We start from the raw sequence: 22,553 nt of genomic DNA, 5'->3' as shown, positions 1-22,553 counted from the left end.
CAATTTACAAATGAAACTGTAAATATTATTTTACTTGATGTAATTTTTTTGTGAATGTGACTGAAGACTCAACATAAGGTTTAAATTCCATAGTATTCCAAAAATTAATTAATATTTTACATACAAAGTGTTAAAAATAGAAACCTGAACACAACGTTTTCACCTACATTTCTGCCAATGCTTCCTGAATCATAATAATTTACATAATTAAAATACATTACATAAGCATATTGCACATATATTTCCTGCTTAAGCCCAAAGAGTTTTAAGCGAGATATTCTCACTGCAGTATTGTTAAACCCTCTGAATGCTAGGATTTAGCTCACAGCGCGAGCATAAATGTTAATAGGGTGTGTTGTAGCATTTTAGGGTTAAATCTCTTTGTTGTTTGTGATAAATGAGAATATTCTGTTAATTGTTGTATTTCAAAGAGGATTATTTTAATAAAAGCTTGAAATTGTAAAAGGCTAGCGGTATTTTTGTTTTTTACACTCATTATTTTTAATAGAAGGTTCAGTTGTTCAATTTGATTGTTACAATAGTGTTGATATTGTATTATGTCATGGTAAATGTAAGGATTATAATATTTTAATTTAAAATAAAAAAGAGAACATATTATATTCCGGGTTTCAGAAAAACTTTCAGAAAAACTTTATTCTCATTAAGAATTACATAAATTCACTTACATGAGAACATAACTTTATCACTACAAAATATTTTATAATGAGCAGCGTGCACTACAATATAACAGAACTACAAAAATCCTAACAAGACGCACAAAATAACAGTGAAAAAGTTTAGTAATCACTTCGTTATTACAAACTATCAAACTATGTAAACAACATTGTCATAGATTTATAAAATAAAGATTATCACTGTAAGGAGGGTAAATGTGAATATATTCGCAAAACAGAAGCGAGTAACAAGTTTTATTTATCGCAAGTGACGAGGATCAAGCATGGCTAGATGTGGCATGCTAAGCGTATTCATTTTTTTTATATTAAAACTGGGTGGATTTCTTCACCCCAAAAAAGGCTGGTATAACGGAAAGTACGCCTTGTGCAATATAGTTTAAATAAGAAGGCGTTTTTCCCTCTTTTATTAAAAGAAAAACTATGTAAGTATTTTAACCGTTTTCCCAAATCTAGCTTACATAAGACCTATGCTAAAAATGACCTTAATTTAAGTAAACGTCTCTCGTGTTAAACTTTCGTTAATTAGATAAAAATATCTCATTAAAGCTTGGTAGCATTTCGTTTTGTTAGAAGTTTTCACGCGAATAGGGAAACCAGTTTAATTAAGCTGAACATACACTTAAAATAACTAGAAGTTCTTTCTAGGAATTTCAAAATGAAAAAGTTCGGTCTATATACTTTTTGCTGGTAATAAAAATGTTTTAGCACTAGAATAACATGTTTTATATTTAGACAGAACATTTATTTTTCTATTTTCGAAACAGTCTATCATGAACCTCATGAAATGATTCCAATACTCATCAGCTATTGATTTATTTTCTTGAAACTACGAAGCTTCTTTTTTAAACGTAATAGATTTAAAAAAAAAAAACAGATCATTTTTGCATATCAATGTTATCCTCAGAATACAAAGATGTTTCAAATATTGTGTGTACCGTATACCTTTTAAAAAGAAGAGTGCCATAAAAGCTCCAGTCTTCATAAGTTAACCAATGGTTTTGTTCTCAGCATACCTGGATCCCTTCGTGGTGCCAGCGAGCTTGGACCAGCTCCTGGTGTCGAGCGACGTGGTCGGCAACATCAGATTCAGCCACCCGACGCTCTACGTGTTCCCAGGAGGCCAAGGAGACGCGGCACTCTTCGGGATTAATGGATTTAACATGCTAGGTAAGTGGGCCCTAGGGTATGTAATTGAGGGACACCTCTTTAATTTGCTGTCTTGGGTAATGATCGTGTCACGAAAAGTTAATGCTTATGGGTGATTTTTGTAGCTTATATATCAGTCTTCTAAATTTACCCAGGGATGAAGGTCACAAATAAGGCATTTGGTAAATATAGGATAATAAAATATTACTGTTAAGCGGAATTTGACATGTTCGAATATGTAAGTTACTCAAGACATAAATTAAACCGTAAAGTATAATGTTAGAAAACACTTCTAGTCAGACAAACAAAATCAAATAAAACAACAATTCTATCTCCACAAACCCAAGCAATACCATAAGCAGTCATAACAACAAAAGACTCGTTAAACTGAATTGTAAAATGTTCAACGTTCAGCGAAGTACACCGAGTAATCTTGCCAATGTAACCAAGAGATGAGTTTTGGCCGAACGCCAATGGAAAGCGTGCAACCGAAAAAAGCCGCATCGAGGTGCCCGAGGCGTGTCGAACCGACTTACGTGGTGAATGGTTCCACTGTTTACAAAGACCTCTGCTCCGTTACGTAATACATCGGAGGGAACAACTTAAATATTTTTATTTCAACGCTATTTTTCTTTCTCAAGGTAAAGGTGGTCTCCCAAAGGAAACATTAGCGAAATAATAATGAGATTCACGAGCGGTATAATTCGAGCATTTCCTACTTGGCGGTAACATTAAGTATCATTATCTTGTGAGTTAAGAACTGGCTGCTTTTCGTTTGTGACAGTTACCTGAAGCTGAAGTTCTTTATTATGCAATTCCATTTTGTTAGTGGAGCTCTTTAGAATATTTTACAAGAAAACAGGCTACATCAACTTATTACGGACTCAAGGTTTTCTTGAAGTGTTCTTTATATTCCTGCCCTGCACTTTATTATTTTGAGTAGTGCAGCAGTAGATATCGTACTGACTTTCGCAAAAATAAAGATAAGCCTTGAAAATCTCATCGACCAAATAAGTCGACACTATTCTCGTGATCTAGAAAGGCATAAAGCTAAGCCAATTGACAACAAAAAGACGAACCTTGACACAGTGTGAGAGTCCTTATCTGAAACCACTTACAAGTTGATTCTGTGCCAAGAAATATTGGCTGTCTCCGGTACAAAGAAACTTAGCGTTGGATGACGGCCCGTCAAATCCATAATGTTATTTTGTTTGAAGAGCCTTCGATCAAAATGTTTGCCTACTTCCATGATTGTTTTGTTTTGTCGATGCGGGTTAAGGATTCTAGAACAAAGTTGAAACGAGATGAAAGTTTGTTCAGCATGTTCTGTTTGTATTTATAAAACCTTCATGTTGTTGAAATGGGTATCACAAATATGAAACATTAAACTATCGAAATATTTTAGATATAGAATTTTTAACGCACAAATTCTTTGAAAAATTATTCGATCGAAGATGAGGGTTAGACTTAGCAAGTTAATGTTAAAACAATAAATAACTTCAAGAGAAGTTCTGTCATTTGGAAACTAAAAATAGTATCACAAGAAGTAACAGAAAAAGCTGAACTCGTTCCAATGTGTCCAGGGTCCATTAATCTTGTCGCAGTCGAGGTGTTGTTAGTGAATTTATTGCTACCCTTTTTTACAAACTGTAACATTTGGTAACTGAGTAGGGTTTAAGAAGTTCGTTTCATTATGTGCGCGGCTAAAAAGTGAGGATTTCTTCGTTAATTACTGTTGAGAATGTTTAATGAAAGGAGGTTAACGAAAAAAGCTTAGGAATGGAAATTTGATCGAATTTCGAACACTTATGTTTTAGAAATATCTCCCTAAACCTAAAATAAAGGAAGATCACAAACGCATCAGACATTACTTCAACACTTATCTGAAGAAGATGAAAACATGGACGAAGGCAAAAAATAAGAACTAAAAAAGTAATCTCTCAGAAAAGCTAGCCTTGTCTTTCATTAACAAACAAAGCAACGACAAAATACATGAAAGAGAAGATTACTAAAAGGCACGCCACGGAAAGTGTCCATTTTGTAGCGTAATAAACCTAGCTTGTCCGACAAACAATTGTCCATTAGGCTACCGAGTCACGTCAAGGCGAGAGACCGTATCGTGTTACTAAGTAAGCCCGTAGACATGTCACACTAGCTTAGCAGATAGACGCGGACTTATTATATGCAGCTAATAAAGAATGATTAGTTAACATTGAATTACCTTTGTAAGGCTGTGGAAGGAGATGATAAGGATTAAGTAATTAATACTTCTATACTAATATATAAAGCTGAAGAGTTTGTTTGTTTGTTTGAACGCGCTAATCTCAGGAACTACTGGTTCAAATTGAAAAATTCTTTTTGTGTTGACTAGACCATTCATCGAGGAAGGTTTTACGCTATATACCATCACGTTGCGACTAATATGAGCGAAGATACATCTTCGAGGGCTTCCGATCAAAAATTCCTAACTTATATCTTCTAATCACGTGGACGAAGGCGCGGGCAACAACTAGATCACACATAAATGTAATGGAAATAATGATAATTATGTTGATTTAATCTAACCGTTTACATAATGCTTTTCTTGGATTAGATTGACTAGTTTTGAATTCAAATGCAGTCCAGAATCTGGAGTTGTTGAGAAGATTAAACTAAGTAATCATAACTTAAATTTAGGAGTGTTCGGAGTAGATTTTGAAGATAATTTATATGCAGATTTATTTGTTTTTATAAAGGGGCCATAGGAACACACTATCTTAAATACACAATTAGGTATTTGTATTAAATCTAAAAGAAGTACGACAGATAAATTGTAATCAAAGTATGTGTAAATGAAAGATAAATCATTTATGGCATAAAAAAGGAATCTGCCTATCTAATTTGTCGGCTGTGTAATTTTATTTTTAAAGTTGACCCTTTTGAAAATATTATTGCTTTTGTTTCTTTCTACCTTTCCAAAATTATCGTTTCGCGATCTATATTATATTCGTATTCTTATTGACTTTCCTGACTGCATGCTTTGCTGTCACAAAACATGTAGATATAACTTCCCTGCCCATACATGGTTATTGGTATCGATGAGTTAAATAGAAAAATAATATTCGGAACTGTCAACGGGAGTTCCTAGTATTCTACCCACGTTTGATAAAAGCTAGAAATTCTAATTCTTTTTCTCCGTCGAACATTTTCCATTACGTGTGCACATGTCACGTCGGCAACGCCAGCGGGACAGCGTGTTGAACAAACATGCTTCGTAAAACGTGACTGTCGCTTCGTTCGTCGGTTTACATTGAGTTATTGAATTTTTAATATTGGATAGTGCGATTGTCGTTTATATTATATTCATGGATTCATGGATTTGTGTGTGTGTGTGGATGATAGTTTATTTCACGATAACAATTCAATTTAATACATCACAGATTTTTAACTGAGTTATAAGTTTCACATGTCTGTCTGTCTATGGCACCATAACTCTCGAAGGGATTTAACGATTTCAATTTGAGCTAGTGTTTTAGATATGTTTAGTAAAAATCGGTCGAGCCATTTAAAATTTTCGGGGATAAAAGTCTTAAATGCCGGGGTTTTTTTTAATTTAATATTTTCTTATTTATTGATAAATATTTTATATCTTATGCAATGGCAATGCATAAGAAACAAAACCAAGTTCAATACAAAAAAATACTTATACCCACACGTCATACACTGCTACACCTTAACATTGAACTACGAGTATTAATATCACTATAAATGACACCTACTCAACACAGCAAACAACACACTATACACACATTCATACAATTTCCTGTATAAAATCCCTACACCCCTACAAATAGCATTCCCATTAAGCCTTTTGTGTTACGTGACGTCACGGCCGGGCGTGCAACATTGTGTTAGCAAACACACATGCACACATACACATACATACGTGACTGCAACACATGCAAGCGATCGTCGCGTCGCTGGCTTTTGTTTTCTTATTATAACGTTAGTATTCCGCGTTCATGTTATGAAATTGTTCTAGCTTTATTAAAATTTTATTTTTCATTTAAATTTTTCTTTTTTATTATTTTATGTTTCGTTAATTTTCTTTGTGGATATAACTTTTTAGTTTTTCGTCAGCTTATTTGATACAATTATATAGAAGGCTTGCAATTACATTTCAAATTACTGTGTTTATTAAATTAACTCGATCGCTTTGTCTCTCATTAACGAGTCTCTTCGAAATCTTTTGTTCCTGGATACAACAACATGAAACATACGAATGAATAAAAATAAAACCTACATTCTGTAACTATTTTTTATTGCTTTCACCGATACTCAAATATTCAGAATCCTAATTCAAAAAGCCCTCCAACATTTCCCGGTTACCACGTATCCACAGTGGCAGGTCAAACAAAGTGCGCATCAGCCGCTCCCACTTCAATTTATTTTTCAATCAAGCCCCATCGATCCATTTTATCTCGTGTTTGACCGGTATCAATATTTAGTTTGTAATGGCTTGAGCCTTGCAGGTGTGGGAATGTTGTTTTAATTGATTTTGTTTTGTGGTCACAGCCGGGATATTTTTGGATGATTTGGCCCTGAACTTTGAAACTAACCTTTTTGTATGCAGGGTAAAATCGGGATTGTGGCCTAGTTATACTTACTTTGCGGATGAATCATGTGCAGTTTTATTCGAAAAGTATTCAAGCTACCACTCAGGTTCACTAAAATTGCAAATCCTCTAAAGATATTCAATTATGTGTTTTTTTTTTATTTCTACCAAGAGATATGAAGAGCGTGATTTCAAACAGTGCGGCAACTATCCCGGTTATACTATTATAATCGAAAAGAATCAAATTATTTTTTTATTTAAATGCAACATCCTTATTATCACCCCCGTTGCATTCCACTAGTGGACTCAATCAAACACTCAACAATTTAAACCTCCAAACGAATTAGGTTATTAATCACATAAGTATGCATTTAATACGTAATGCAATAAAAAGCTGGAATATATCTTAATGAAGTCATGCAGCAGGAAATTAACGAAACAGACATCGAAACGTCCATCCATTAAGCCAATCAAGTGCTGCCACGTCACACTGACACTCAATTAAAAACCTTAACATTTTAATTGTAATTTGAAACAGTATTCGGCCTCATTTCACGATTCGAAGCTCGCTTCCAACTCGCCGATGTGAAACAATGGCCACTGATTATTGTTTACTCACAGCATAATACCACATTCGAATCTCGATAGTGAATTTTCGGGTGTTTGAATTGCATTGCGTTTCCAATACGTAACTGTGAATGCGCCGTGTTTAGCTAGCAAGTAATGTATGCCGAACGGCAAATTGTGTGTCATTTGTATGCTGATTCGTAATGAAAGGGGATATCAACCGTGCTGCTTTATTTGATTAAAACGGGGAATCTATTCGGTGTGAATAGTCACGAATGATCTCGAAATTGCTGTCTTTGAACTCTCTGCTTATAAATTTGGTGTAATTCGAGTTAATTTTGTGGTAATCCAGTGCTACGAGTATTATACAATTAGATGTATGTGACTTTCCTTGGAATACAAATACGTTTAACAAATAACAAAGCTTGGTTCATTAAGATCGCAGTTTGTTTAGTGGGGAAACAGGATCTAATGATATTAAGAACATGATATCTAATAAGTATGCATTGTTTTTTATTTTAGTCTAGAATTCCTTATTAAATGATGTAACGGTTTACTCACGCGTATTTATCGGGGTAGCCCGACTAGTTTTGTAGAATTCCTTGTTTAATTTATCTTGTTCGTTTGACTTTAACATTTATATATTACGCAAACTTCCGTGTCTCCATATATTCTAAGACTAGACCAAAAGAATAATTACCAAAAGCGAAACATCAGACATTCTAAAAAGACCTCTAAATATCTTCGCGTTCTTTCGCAGCAATAACTAAGGAACATCCAAAGTTATGGGACCTTAAACTAAGCTTTATGAGACATCAATAAATTCGGGCTGATTCTATAAAGACACGCTACTTCACCTGTCACAGCGATGTTAGTCAAATAGAACGACAATGAATTCTGTTTAAGGTCGCGGCTTAAACTAAAACATACATAAGTACCACGTAATATAACCTTTTTGAGTTTTTGCTTGGAGTTTAAAATTATGAGTGTTCTTGGGTATTTGGAGATGTCACATCTAGTTTATTACAAAGCTGAAGAGTTCGTTTGTCTGTGTGTTCTAGGATAGTCTATCCTAGGACAGTCAAAAGCTATATTCATCGCTAACTAATAGAAGTGGGAAATTAATGATAGGACAGCAATGTTATAATTGTCTGGTGACGATTATTCATTTTCACATAATTTACTTGCAAATTATGCTCAACCTTAAAAAAAGGTTAAATAATCTTCCCCTATCGGACTATCCCCTATTCTTATGGTCTATTTACTTACTGTGTTAGTGTACTAAAACAATTGAAAAAAAGACATAATATTTTCTATAACACAAATAAAGCATTACCGCTACAATCTATCCCACAAACAACCCTATTGCCATTGTTTAAGCTAAGCAACATACTACACTTCATACACTATTAAATGATGTAAAGCGGCGGGACTTCGCGTTCGACTCGCGATCCCGCCGCGTCTGCTCATGATTAAGGACTCCGGTTGGGTCCGAAACTAGTCGGGCTACCCCGACAAATACGCGTGAGTAAACCGTTACATCATTTAATAATGAATTATCATTCTCACTTCATACACACTCACAAATGTCATGTACAAAACTTGTCCACTGACCATTTCATCATGACTTTTCAGTCGACGGCGGGTTCTCCCGCAAGGCGTGCTGGTGGGACTTCGCCCGCCACTTGGATCGCCTCGACGCCGTCCTCTTCACTCGCATCAATAACTGCTCTGTGTCCGGCATGGCGTCCGTGCTGCGCAGGAAGGCCGGAGCCACTGTCTACCCACAGATTGGACACTTCTTCTGTAATTTAGAGGTGAGGATTCGTTTATATACAATGACAGGTGATTAATAACTCCGGGGTAATTTGTGAGTAGGGAGTAATGAAAGATCTAAGAATTTTAATTCAACATCTGTATTGTGAATCATTAATATGTTAGAGCATAATACAGGTCTTAAGTATATTTTAAACTTCAGCACTTTCGTACGAAAGCTACGAGTATATTGAAAGCACAACCGAGCTCATTAAAACTCGCTGTATAACCATGATTACATTTCCCGAATGGATCATTTTTAATTGGATACCAATTATATTTAAGTTTTAATTGACTTATTAAAGAAGGCTGTCGTAGGTCGTAGTATTATGTTTTCATATGTTCATTTGCACAATGTAAAACGAAAAGAAGCAGTTACTTTCCGCGCAAAATTCTTGTCAGACTTGACTACCTGTTGCATGCATACACAACACAAAGAGGTTCAGAAACACCTGACTGATTCCTTTGGGTTTACTAATAACTATGAGGTTTTGGTGTTTACTGTGCAGGGAAAAAATCTAAGATTCCAATTCCAGCATGCATATGGAGAAAATTGATGCGTGTGGTTGTAATATTGAAATAACCATTTTTACTACATGCATTGCATATGAATATAATATACGCACCATACACTAAAACAACATTTTTTTTTTGTATTTATGGCTGATTGTTCCGGTTTATCTCTGAAACGGCTGGACCGATTTTTACGGGACTTTTATGGGCAGCTCTTTAATTGAGATATAGATAAAAAAATATTTACCAAGCGCGAACAGAGAATATCTTGTACAAATCTATACATATGATGAATGAAGTTTGTATTGGGAATGTTTAGCCGAGCGCCACGGTGACGCCCTTACAAGGTTGTCGCACACCACTGCGCACTGGGCCGCTACACTTGGGCAGGTAGCTCGATCTTAATATGACACACAATCTTATAGAGGTGGCGAATACTATATTAACCATAGTCTACATATCAACAAAAAAAGGAATTACATATTATAGAACAATCACTTGTTTCCGAATCAAATGGAACTAATTGAGAGTCAGGAGTGTTAAATGAATGATGCTTTTACACATAATAATTGTGCGTAAAATTGTAATTATATTGAAATTTAAAGGCTTTGCCATTGTTTTAAGTTTATTATGTTATCGGAAAAGCATGTACCTAATCGTTTACTATGTTATACTGATGCTACAGTAACTTCAAAAATATTAACCGTATAACGCGTAACAGTGTATAAGTCTTTTGGTTATAATAAACTGATTCAACAGTGTAAACCTCAGCAAAACTTACTTCATTGTAACGTTTTCTCTGCTCTGGGTGTCAGTTTTTATAGAAAATCTTAACATTTTGCTATTTGATACTTGTTTTGCTAATTTACGCTTTTTTTTCAGACATTAATTATAATGTAAAATGTTACTAAAATATTTTATTTTGAAAAGAGTAACTTATGAACTTTCTTGCCGGTTCTTCTCCATAAGAATGACACTGTGGAACCGTGCAACTAGAGTCAGTAATGTAACGTTTTAAAAGTGCCTGAGAAACGGACTGTTTGAAATAAAAACTTTTGATTTTGATACTTGGAATTGCGTCACTTTAATGTAATATTTGATTATTTGGTGGAAAATTAGTCAGAGTATTAAGATCGAGATCATTTTATCTTTGTAGCGGGCGGGCCCACGGGCAGCAGCTAATATGTAGTTATTAAATTGTTTATGCCTTTGTGACAGTCTAGTTTTACTACGGATTAATTAATTCCCTATATTAAGCATTAGTGTATGTACGACGGCCAACGAAGCGTGCGGTGTCAGCTTCCAAAGTGCTGCTCGCGGTCGTGCACTACACACTTACGTGTTGTAGAACTGCCTGGGATAAAGTGAATTAAATATTAGTGATAGTGCCCAATAACTTGTGTAACATGTAAACAGTCCGGTATGTACAAAATATTCAATTCGCCACGGTTTTAAAATTAATTTTAATATCAGTTATTCAATGTAAGCTACTAAGTAGGTAACTCTTCATAGATAATTATGAAAATAGTTTTAGAATATTTTTTATGATTTGCGTCTACATTAATTTTTGGTTTCTTTTTAAACTTTTTCCGTATTAAGACATATAATAATTTTATCGCGGAGGCTTTAACAAAAATTCACATGCACTAAGTCACCCAGGCTCAGAACAAGCATTCGTGCTCGGTGGATTTTCGCGTGATGGACCTCAACCACGATATATACAGCAAAATTTTACGCCTAGATATTAAAAGATAAGAAGGTTTAAATCCTAACATACTGCATGGTGGAGAAGCAATCACTGAGTTACAAATGAACTCCCACCCGAACCTAAGTAAACAGTGTAAAGCGAAATCTATTTAAAAGTGCCCAATGAACATTTTCCAGGAGCGCCGAGCCCTCGCAAGTCCCGACGGAGACAAGGACGCGGACCCTCTGCTGGTGTCCCTCCTGCAGGAAGGGTCCGACATGATGGCCGACCTGCGCCATATTAACCTCAAACCTCAACACTGCTATAGAAACCCGGAACCAATCAACTTGTACCACAAAGTTGGTCATGGTGAGAATTTTTGCATTTTTTTAGTTAACGTGCCTATCGAAACGCATTGGCACGATATAATGGAATGAAATGAAATGAAATCACTTATTCTGTAAGTAGGATATATCATCAGTTTTCCATGTCTTCTTATTTTTTTGAGAACGCTGGAGTCGACATTTCCTATCTGACTACCCTGAGAAGAAATGACGAAACAAACTCAATATTTATATATTGCCATGAAACTAGATAAATATGATACTATAGACGTATTTTTCCATAATCGTCATATAAGATCATAAAGATTGACTATAGAATATTGAGATCGGTCAACGATAAACAAAATTTGACAACGATTTTTTTTTACTTATGAACAATTTTCTCTCATTTCAGGAACCCTCGACATGTACGTACTGAATCCGTCCAAGGACTCGAAATACGTTCGTGAATTTTTAAAACGGTGGCACAATAGCGAGCAGAAGTTATTTGAAGGTGCCAGCGTGTCGGGACAGTTTAATTTCCCGATACCCAACTTAGTATCAATATGCGCACTATTAGTATGGCGCCCAGCGAACCCCGACGACACGATCACCAGGATCATGTTTCCGGGATCAACTCCACAACACAAAATATTTGAAGGCTTAGAAAAACTAAAACATTTAGAATTCTTACAACACCCCACGTGTACAGGAAGGCAAATGGCGCCGGCAACCCCACCAGTCACTACTACAGCTACAACAGTTACCTCAACAAAGATGTCGGCTAAAATCTCAACAAAATCTAGCAAAGAACGGAGTATTATTGCTGAAAAGGCGAAAGACGAGAAAATCGTTGAACCTGAACCACCACCAAAAGATTTGAAAGAAGGAGAAACTAAAAATATTATAGACAATAAATTACTTAGTGAACTCGTAGACGGTGACGATAAAATTGGATCCGTCCTACAAGAGGCTATCACTGCCAGATTAGAATCAAAATTAGATGATAAGATTGCTCAGTACGAGAGCACTGTGATAGACGGCCTGCCTAAAAAGAAAGATGTAAGAAAGAAAGCTGTAGAGAAGAAATCAAAACGTATTGATAAGACTGATGAAGCAAAAGACTTTGTAGTTAAGGCTGATGCAAAGAAAGTTGACGCTGAACCAAAACCTAAAGTTGAAAGGAAAAAAGTGGATGGTCGCAAAACAGAAATGACAGCGTCAATGTCTAGGAACAAAATCAGCCACCGTGCAACCCGCGCCGTGTCAGAAAAGAAAACATCAGTAAGTACGGTCGATAAAAAAACTGTAGGGGAAGACAAAAAATCACCTCCCACAACTCCTAAAAAGACATTAGAAGCCAAACCTACATTAAGCGTACCAGCAGTTAAGGACAAATTGAAACCCAAAATTAGAAGACTGAGCCCAGGTAGCACCCCGGCAAAAAGTACCAAGGAAGCGAAGAACCGAATGGTTATGGAATCAAAATATAAACAAGTCTCTCCAAAACGGGATCTCACTGCCAAACCTACCGAAAAGAAAGAAACCAAAGCTAAAAGAGAACCCATATCACGAAGGCCTCGGCCATTATCATCTCCTGTCAAGGGATTAAAAGCCATGAAAAGCCCTACAAAATCTGTTAAGTCAATAAAGTCAGACGCCTCCAAATTAAAAGGTTTACAAAGAGTCAACTACGAAGACATACTGAAAGATGCAAAAAAATCTGACGAAGAAACATCAAAATCCCTAGATGACATAAAACAACAAGAGTTAGACGAACGAGAAGAACAAGAAATTGTTCGAGAAATAGAAGCGGTTTTCAATAGAGATAGTGAAGCTGAAGAAAAAACGGAATACGTTGGACGATCTGACATAGAAAAAATAACATGTTTACTAGATGATACCAAAACCGAGACTACAGCAGACGGTGAATTTGAAGAGGAATACCTAATTATAGAAAAAGAAGAAGTTGAACAGTATACTGAAGACTCTATTGTTGACAGAGAAGACAGTCATGAGCACGAAGACGAACTGCAAAAACACGCAAAAGATAAAGAAGAGTCTGAAAAGAAGAAAGATGTCACAGTATTAGAAAAGGAAAAGCCTGAAGAAACACAAATAAAGACTGAAGCCGTTATTGAAATGGAAGTAAAACAAATTGAATCTAAGGAACATTCGATTAGCGTAGAGGAAAAACAAGACATAAGTAGTGAAAAGAAAACTTCTGATAGTAAAAGTATCCCTAAGCCTAAAGATTCTCTTGAAATGCAGGTTCAAGAGTCTCAGCCGGATGAAAAAATTTCAACAACTATCGAATCTGGAGCTACAACTGCACCTACTCTTCCTGAAGATGAGCGTATCACTCTTGATGACATAAAAGAAGACCAACAAATAGAAGAAAAGCACATACAAGAAGAAACGAAAGAAGTTATTCCACCGCAAAGCTTAGTAGACAGCAAGCCATTGTTGCTTGAAAAAAGTCCTAAGCTCGAGTCCCAACCTGTTCCAATTAGGGAAATAGTTAAAACTCCGGATGAGGTGGCCGATCTTCCTTTACACGAGGAAGTTGACTATAGAACATATGTAGAAAAGAAAACACCTGAAGACGAAGTGTTTAAACGTAAGCCGGACGAAATCAAAGTACCTAAAGATTTACCGCTTCCTGATCTGGAAACTCCAGTATACAAAGATATTAAAACGGTCCAAGATGACGTTGTAGTTAAAACAGTTCAGAGCGCATCGCATGCTGAACTTGTTACAGTTACACCTGGTTCAGCCCCCGAATCCCCAATGTACCACGAACAAATGAAAGTTTCTGCGACTCCAGACAAGGAGCTAAAACCTGTAAAAGAATATGATGATAGCGAATATGACTATGGTCAATACACTGAAAAACTAAGAGAAACTCATATAACTACCCTTGATTCGCCGATCAAAGACGATATTATAGTAATTGAAGAGATTCCGTGCATGCCTGAAAAAATACCATCGATACCAGAAGATGTCGAAAAAGAAATTGAGGAAGCTAGTAAGCTTGAAATGGATAAACCTCCTTTGAGCCCTAAAGATGTTGAAAAAATTGTCGCCGATGTAGCTGAAGTTTTGAAATCAGATAAGAGCTTAGAAGAAATTATGGCTGAGAAATCACCTTTACTAAGTAAATCACCTGAACTATTCCCAAAAATGGACGCTATTGATGCAACAAAGTTGTTGTTGACACACGAACAAGAAATTAAACAGAATTTAGTAAAGAGTGTTAAACAGACTGACACCTTGGATACTACGGCAGACCACGAACTCTTGGATGCAGTACAAAAAGAGGTATCACCAGTTCGGTCAGTTACGTCAGAAGACGTCAGTGAAATTTCAGATAAAACTGTACTCAGTGAAGGCAAACGCGCAAAGCGGGAGATAGCTGACGAAAAATTAGGACGTCAAGTTGATGTTGAAGAAAAGGCTATTTTACCTGAAGAACTCGCTAAAGAAAAAGAAGGTTCAGATGTAACTGATCATGCCGTACTAGGAAAACATGAACCCACTGACGCAAAAGAAACGTTATCTGAAAGAAGGGTTAGCACTACCCTTGAATCAGCAAAAACACTTGAAAAACTTGAGGAAAAAATAGCAGATCTCAAAAGACAGGAAGAAATGTCATTCCGAGATAAAGTTGAAACCGTAAGAAAAGACCACGATGATGACATTGAAAAATTCAACGTAGTATTAGAAAAATCTGCAAAATTAGTTACCTCACAAAAAGAAAGTTCAAAAACAATTGACACAAATGACACAGGTAAACTACTGGAAGAAAAAGAACTAAGTCCTGAAAAAGAAATGTCTAAAAAGACATTGCTGCAAAAGGCGGAAACTAAAGTAGATAAAATGGCCGAGAAGGTATCGGCCTTTAAAGACGAAGTGTTTGGATTCTTTGGCAAAAGAACTGAAAAGAAAGACACTGGCACCTCAAAAGGTGTCCCCGAAAAAGTAGTCGATAAAAGTCCCGAAAAAGAAATATTGGACGAAGTATCAAGTTCGAAGATAGACGCAGAACTCAGTTCTCGAAAAGAAGATGTAGGAAAACTCTCAAGTCCTGAAAAGGATAAGCATGAAACAACCCCTACCTCTATTCCAAAGGACTTGAAACTATCTAGTTTTACCGAATCTGACAAGACATTTGAAAAGGATAGTCTTGAAGGTCTCATCTATGATGAAGATCAAGAATTAGATATAGAAGAAAGACTAATAGGTTTTGAACCTGCTGGTAAACCTGAAGAGTATACCACAACTCAACAATTAAAGATAACAGAAAAAGGTATTGTAATTTTACGAATATCTACCGTAACGACTATAGTACAGGAATATACCAATGTATCGAAAACTATGTTTAGATATAAGACAACAGTATTAACAATTGAAGATGATGAACTTCCTGATGGTACTAAAGTCAGCCGAACATACAGGAAGGTCTCTTTAAGTCACGAACGACCAAAACTTAGCCCGATAAAACTAGACCAAGACGATCAGAGCCTATTAAAACCTACCATCACTGTACCTAAATCTACAGCGCAAGATATATCTAGTCCAACTAAAAGTTCACCAGAACCAAGTCCAATTGCGTTAGAAAAAGATTTAACAAGCTCTGTTATTGAAATTCCTACTTCACCAGATGAAAAATTACCCAGTTTAATTTATGATGAAGATGAAGAGTTAGAAGTTGAAGAGAGACTAATGGGTTTTGAACCAAATGGAAAACCTGATGAAGTAACCATTACACAAGTTATTACAGTTAATGACAAAGGCGTACTAATTAAAAGAAAGTCTGTCATTACAACTATTGTCCAAGAATATACAAACATTACAAAGACTATGGTTCGATATAAAACAACTACTTTGACTATTGAGGAAGACGAGTTACCTCATGGTGCTAAAGTAAGCCGAACTATAAGAAAGGTCTCTTTAGCTTATGAAAAACCTCAACTTGACAAACAAAATGAAGTGGCCCTTAACCTCGAAAAAGAGTTAGCGGAAAAAGATACTTCTTATACCGTACAAAAAGAACTGCGAAGCCCTAAAAAACAGGATGAATATTTATTTACCGAATCAGATGAAAAACTCTCGGGTCTGATATACGATGAAGCCCATGAGCTGAAAATTAAAGAAATTCTAAAAGACTTTGAAGAAACAGATAATCCAGAGGAGCATACAACTACAAAAGTAACCACTTTAACTGACAAAGGTATAATTATCAGTAGAACGACAATTATAACAACCATAATACAAGAGTTTACAAACATCTATACTAAAATTGTTAAATATAAAGTAAGCATAACCACTTCCTTCATGGATGAACATCCAGATGGCTCGAAGCATAAACGAATTTGTAGACAAGTACAACTTGTTGACAAAAAACCAGATCCAATTCCATTTGAGTTGACAGAAGAACCAACTGAAGTCAAATCAAAAAGCCAAGACGATCTAATCACCTTGGCTACGGTGCCAAGCCTTGGTAAACGAGAAGACGAGTTACTCACCAATGGACTTGAGGACAAGAAATCCAGTCAGGAAGGTCTCAAGGACAAGGACAAGGCTCAAATCCCTCTTGATCTTAAGGATAAAGCACCAAGTCCTGTTGAATTTAAAGACCAAGCACTAAGCCATGTGGATTTCAGAGACAAGAAACCAAGTCCTGTGGACCTCGAAAAGAAACAGCCAAGCCCTGTAGATCTTAAGACAGAGAAACCAAGCCTCGTTGATCTTAAGGACAAATCACCAAGCCCTGTAGATCATGCGGAGAAGGTACCAAGTCCTTTTGAACTCGAAGACAAGAAACCAAGACCAGAGGATCTCAAGGACAAGACACCAAGCAGTGTAGATCTTGAGGAAAAGACACCAAGTCCTGTTGATCTCAAGGAAAAGGCACCAAGCCCTGTTGATAATGCGGAGAAGGCATCAAGTCCTGTTGATCTTAACGAAAAAGTACCAAGTCCTGTTGATCTTAAAGAAAAGGCACCAAGCCCAGTGGATCTTAAGGCAAAGGCACAAAAACCTGTTGATCTCAAGGAAAAAGCACCAAGCCCTGTTGAACTTGAGGACCAGAAACCAAGCCCAGTGGATCTCAAGGAAAAGACACCAAGTCCTGTTGATCTCAAGGAGAAGGCACCAAGCCCTGTTGAACTTGAGGACCAGAAACCAAGCCCAGTGGACCTCAAGGAAAAGAAACCAAGTCCTGTTGATCTCAAGGAGAAGGCTTCAAGCCCTGTTGAACTTGAGGACCAGAAACCAAGCCCACTGGATCTCAAGGAAAAGACACCAAGCCCAGTGGATCTTAAGGAACAGGCACCAAGCCCTGTTGAACTCAAGGACCAAAAACCAAGCCCAGTAGATCTCAAGGAAAAGACACCAAGCCCTGTTGATCATGCGGAGAAGGCGCCAAGCCCTGTTGATCACGTGGAGAAGGCACCAAGTCCTGTTGAACTTGAAGACCAGAAATCAAGCCCTGTTGATCACGTGGAGAAGGTACCTAGTTCTGTTGAACTTGAAGACCAGAAACCAAGCCCTGTTGATCTCAAGGAGAAGGCACCAAGCCCTGTTGAACTTGAGAACCAGAAACCAAGCCCAGTGGATCTTAAGGAAAAGACACCAAGTCCTATTGATCTCAAGGACAAGGCACCAAGCCCTGTTGGACTTGAGGACCAGGAACCAAGCCCAGTGGATCTCAAGGAAAAGACACCAAGTCCTGTTGATCTCAAGGACAAGGCACCAAGCCCTGTGGATCATGCGGAGAAGGCACCAAGTCCTGTTGATCTCATGGAAAAGCCACCAAGTCCAGTAGATCTCAAGGAAAAGACACCAAGCCCAGTGGATCTTAAGGAAAAGGCATCAAGCCCTGTTGAACTTGAGGACCAGAAACCAAGCCCAGTGGATCTCAAGGAAAAGACACCAAGTCCTGTTGATCTCAAGGACAAAGCACCAAGCCCTGTTGAACTTGAGGACCAGAAACCAAGCCCAGTGGATCTCAAGGAAAACACACCAAGTCCTGTTGATCTCAAGAACAAGGCACCAAGCCCTGTGGATCATGCGGAGAAGGCACCAAGTCCTGTTGATCTCATGGAAAAGCCACCAAGTCCAGTAGATCTCAAGGAAAAGACACCAAGCCCAGTGGATCTTAAGGAAAAGGCACCAAGTCCTGTTGATCTTAAGGAAAAGGCACCAAGCCCTGTTGATCATGCGGAGAAAGCGCCAAGCCCTGTTGATCACGTGGAGAAGGCACCAAGTCCTGTTGAACTTGAAGACCAGAAACCAAGCCCTGTTGATCTCAAGGAGACGGCACCAAGCCCTGTTGAACTTGAGGACCAGAAACCAAGCCCAGTGGATCTCAAGGAAAAGACACCAAGTCCTGTTGATCTCAAGGACAAAGCACCAAGCCCTGTTGAACTTGAGGACCAGAAACCAAGCCCAGTGGATCTCAAGGAAAAGACACCAAGTCCTGTTGATCTCAAGGACAAGGCACCAAGCCCTGTGGATCATGCGGAGAAGACACCAAGTCCTGTTGATCTCAAGGAAAAGACACCAAGCCCAGTGGATCTTAAGGAAAAGGCACCAAGTCCTGTTGATCTCAAAGAAAAGGCACCAAGCCCTGTGGATCATGCGGAGAAGGCACCAAGTCCTGTTGATCTCATGGAAAAGCCACCAAGTCCAGTAGATCTCAAGGAAAAGACACCAAGCCCAGTGGATCTTAAGGAAAAGGCACCAAGTCCTGTTGATCTTAACGAAAAGGCACCAAGCCCTGTTGATCATGCGGAGAAGGCGCCAAGCCCTGTTGATCACGTGGAGAAGGTACCAAGTCCTGTTGAACTTGAAGACCAGAAACCAAGCCCTGTTGATCTCAAGGAAAAGACACCAAGTCCTATTGATCTCAAGGACAAGGCACAAAGCCCTGTTGGACTTGAGGACCAGAAACCAAGCCCAGTGGATCTCAAGGAAAAGACACCAAGTCCTGTTGATCTCAAGGACAAGGCACCAAGCCCTGTTGATCATGCGGAGAAGGCACCAAGTCCCGTTGATCTCATGAAAAAGCCACCAAGTCCAGTAGATCTCAAGGAAAAGACACCAAGCCCAGTGGATCTTAAGGAAAAGGCACCAAGTCCTGTTGATCTTAAGGAAAAGGCACCAAGCCCTGTTGATCATGCGGAGAAAGCGCCAAGCCCTGTTGATCACGTGGAGAAGGCACCAAGTCCTGTTGAACTTGAAGACCAGAAACCAAGCCCTGTTGATCTCAAGGAGAAGGCACCAAGCCCTGTTGAACTTGAGGACCAGAAACCAAGCCCAGTGGATCTCAAGGAAAAGACACCAAGTCCTGTTGATCTCAAGGACAAAGCACCAAGCCCTGTTGAACTTGAGGACCAGAAACCAAGCCCAGTGGATCTCAAGGAAAAGACACCAAGTCCTGTTGATCTCAAGGAGAAGGCACCAAGCCCTGTGGATCATGCGGAGAAGACACCAAGTCCTGTTGATCTCAAGGAAAAGACACCAAGCCCAGTGGATCTTAAGGAAAAGGCACCAAGTCCTGTTGATCTCAAAGAAAAGGCACCAAGCCCTGTGGATCATGCGGAGAAGGCACCAAGTCCTGTTGATCTCATGGAAAAGCCACCAAGTCCAGTAGATCTCAAGGAAAAGACACCAAGCCCAGTGGATCTTAAGGAAAAGGCACCAAGCCCTGTTGATCATGCGGAGAAGGCGCCAAGCCCTGTTGATCACGTGGAGAAGGTACCAAGTCCTGTTGAACTTGAAGACCAGAAACCAAGCCCTGTTGATCTCAAGGAAAAGACACAAAGCCCTGTTGGACTTGAGGACCAGAAACCAAGCCCAGTGGATCTCAAGGAAAAGACACCAAGTCCTGTTGATCTCAAGGACAAGGCACCAAGCCCTGTTGATCATGCGGAGAAGGCAGCAAGTCCTGTTGATCTCATGAAAAAGCCACCAAGTCCAGTAGATCTCAAGGAAAAGACACCAAGCCCTGTGGATCTTAAGGAAAAGGCATCAAGCCCTGTTGAACTTGAGGACCAGAAACCAAGCCCAGTGGATCTCAAGGAAAAGACACCAAGTCCTGTTGATCTCAAGGACAAGGCACCAAGCCCTGTGGATCATGCGGAGAAGGCACCAAGTCAAGTTGATCTCATGGAAAAGCCACCAAGTCCAGTAGATCTCAAGGAAAAGACACCAAGCCCAGTGGATCTTAAGGAAAAGGCACCAAGTCCTGTTGATCTTAAGGAAAAGGCACCAAGCCCTGTTGATCATGCGGAGAAGACGCCAAGCCCTGTTGATCACGTGGAGAAGGTACCTAGTTCTGTTGAACTTGAAGACCAGAAACCAAGCCCTGTTGATCTCAAGGAGAAGGCACCAAGCCCTGTTGAACTTGAGGACCAGAAACCAAGCCCAGTGGATCTTAAGGAAAAGACACCAAGTCCTATTGATCTCAAGGACAAGGCACCAAGCCCTGTTGGACTTGAGGACCAGAAACCAAGCCCAGTGGATCTCAAGGAAAAGACACCAAGTCCTGTTGATCTCAAGGACAAGGCACCAAGCCCTGTGGATCATGCGGAGAAGGCACCAAGTCCTGTTGATCTCATGGAAAAGCCACCAAGTCCAGTAGATCTCAAGGAAAAGACACCAAGCCCAGTGGATCTTAAGGAAAAGGCATCAAGCCCTGTTGAACTTGAGGACCAGAAACCAAGCCCAGTGGATCTCAAGGAAAAGACACCAAGTCCTGTTGATCTCAAGGACAAGGCACCAAGCCCTGTTGAACTTGAGGACCAGAAACCAAGCCCAGTGGATCTCAAGGAAAAGACACCAAGTCCTGTTGATCTCAAGGACAAGGCACCAAGCCCTGTGGATCATGCGGAGAAGGCACCAAGTCCTGTTGATCTCATGGAAAAGCCACCAAGTCCTGTTGATCTCAAGGAAAAAGCACCAAGCGATGTCGAACTTGAGGACCAGACACCAAGCCCAGTGGATCTCAAGGAAAAGACACCAAGCCCAGTGGATCTTAAGGAAAAGGCACCAAGCCCTGTTGATATCAAGGAAAAGGCACCAAGCAATGTTGAACTAGAGGACAAGGCACCAAGCCCTGTTGAACTTGAGAACCAGAAACCAAGCCCAGTGGATCTCAAGGAAAAGAAACCAAGCCCAGTGGATCTTAAGGAAAAGGCAACAAGCCCTGTTGAACTCAAGGACCAGAAACAAAGCCCAGTAGATCTCAAGGAAAAGGCACCAAGTCCTGTTGAACTTCAGGACCAGAAACCAAGTCCAGTAGATCTCAAGGAAAAGACACCAAGCCCAGTGGATCTTAAGGAAAAGGCACCAAGTCCTGTTGATCTTAAAGCAAAGGCACCAAGCCCTGTTGATCATGCGGTGAAGGCGCCAAGCCCTGTTGATCACGTGGAAAAGGTACCAAGTCCTGTTGAACTTGAAGACCAGAAACCAAGCCCTGTTGATCTCAAGGAAAAGGCACCAAGCCCTGTTGATCATGCTGAGATGGAACCAAGTCCTGTTGATTATGTGGAGAAGGGACCAAGTCCTGTTGATATCAAGGAAAAGACACCAAGCCCAGTGGATCTTAAGGAAAAGGCACCAAGCCCTGTTGATATCAAGGAAAAGGCACCAAGCAATGTTGAACTTGAGGACCAGAAACTAAGCCCAATGGATCTCAAGGAAAAGGCACCAAGCCCTGTTGAACTCAAGGACCAGAAACCAAGCCCAGTAGATCTCAAGGAAAAGGCACCAAGTCCTGTTGAACTTCAGGAACAGAAACCAAGTCCAGTAGATCTCAAGGAAAAGACACCAAGCCCAGTGGATCTTAAGGAAAAGGCACCAAGTCCTGTTGATCTTAAAGAAAAGGCACAAAGTCCTGTTGATCTTAAGGAAAAGGCACCAAGCCCTGTTGATCATGCGGTGAAGGCGCCAAGCCCTGTTGATCACGTGGAGAAGGTACCAAGTCCTGTGGAACTTGAAGACCCGACACCAAGCCCTGTTGATCTCAAGGAAAAGGCACCAAGCCCTGTTGATCATGCTGAGATGGAACCAAGTCCTGTTGATTATGTGGAGAAGGGACCAAGTCCTGTTGATCTCAAGGAAAAGGCACCAAGCAATGTTGAACTTGAGGACCAGAAACCAAGCCCAGTGGATTTCAAGGAAAAGACACCAAGCCCTGTTGATCA

At 39.1% G+C, this 22,553-nt stretch overlaps 1 protein-coding gene across 1 annotated transcript in view; it reads left to right on the top strand.

Moving 5' to 3' along the window:
* Positions 1-22,553, top strand: part of LOC113493773 (microtubule-associated protein futsch-like) — a 160,780-nt gene that overhangs the window by 112,235 nt on the left and 25,992 nt on the right. Inside the window, exons 5-9 of the mRNA XM_026871788.1 lie at positions 1,704-1,862; positions 8,638-8,819; positions 11,215-11,386; positions 11,756-20,043; positions 20,374-21,963. Of these exons, the coding sequence (XP_026727589.1) occupies positions 1,704-1,862; positions 8,638-8,819; positions 11,215-11,386; positions 11,756-20,043; positions 20,374-21,963 (10,391 nt within the window). The remainder of the gene's footprint in view (positions 1-1,703; positions 1,863-8,637; positions 8,820-11,214; positions 11,387-11,755; positions 20,044-20,373; positions 21,964-22,553) is intronic.

Source organism: Trichoplusia ni, chromosome 5, assembly GCF_003590095.1.
Source record: "Trichoplusia ni isolate ovarian cell line Hi5 chromosome 5, tn1, whole genome shotgun sequence".
NCBI lineage: Eukaryota > Metazoa > Arthropoda > Insecta > Lepidoptera > Noctuidae > Trichoplusia > Trichoplusia ni.
The sequence above is the reverse complement of the archived record's forward strand: the minus strand, read 5'-3'. Positions and strand labels throughout refer to the sequence as shown.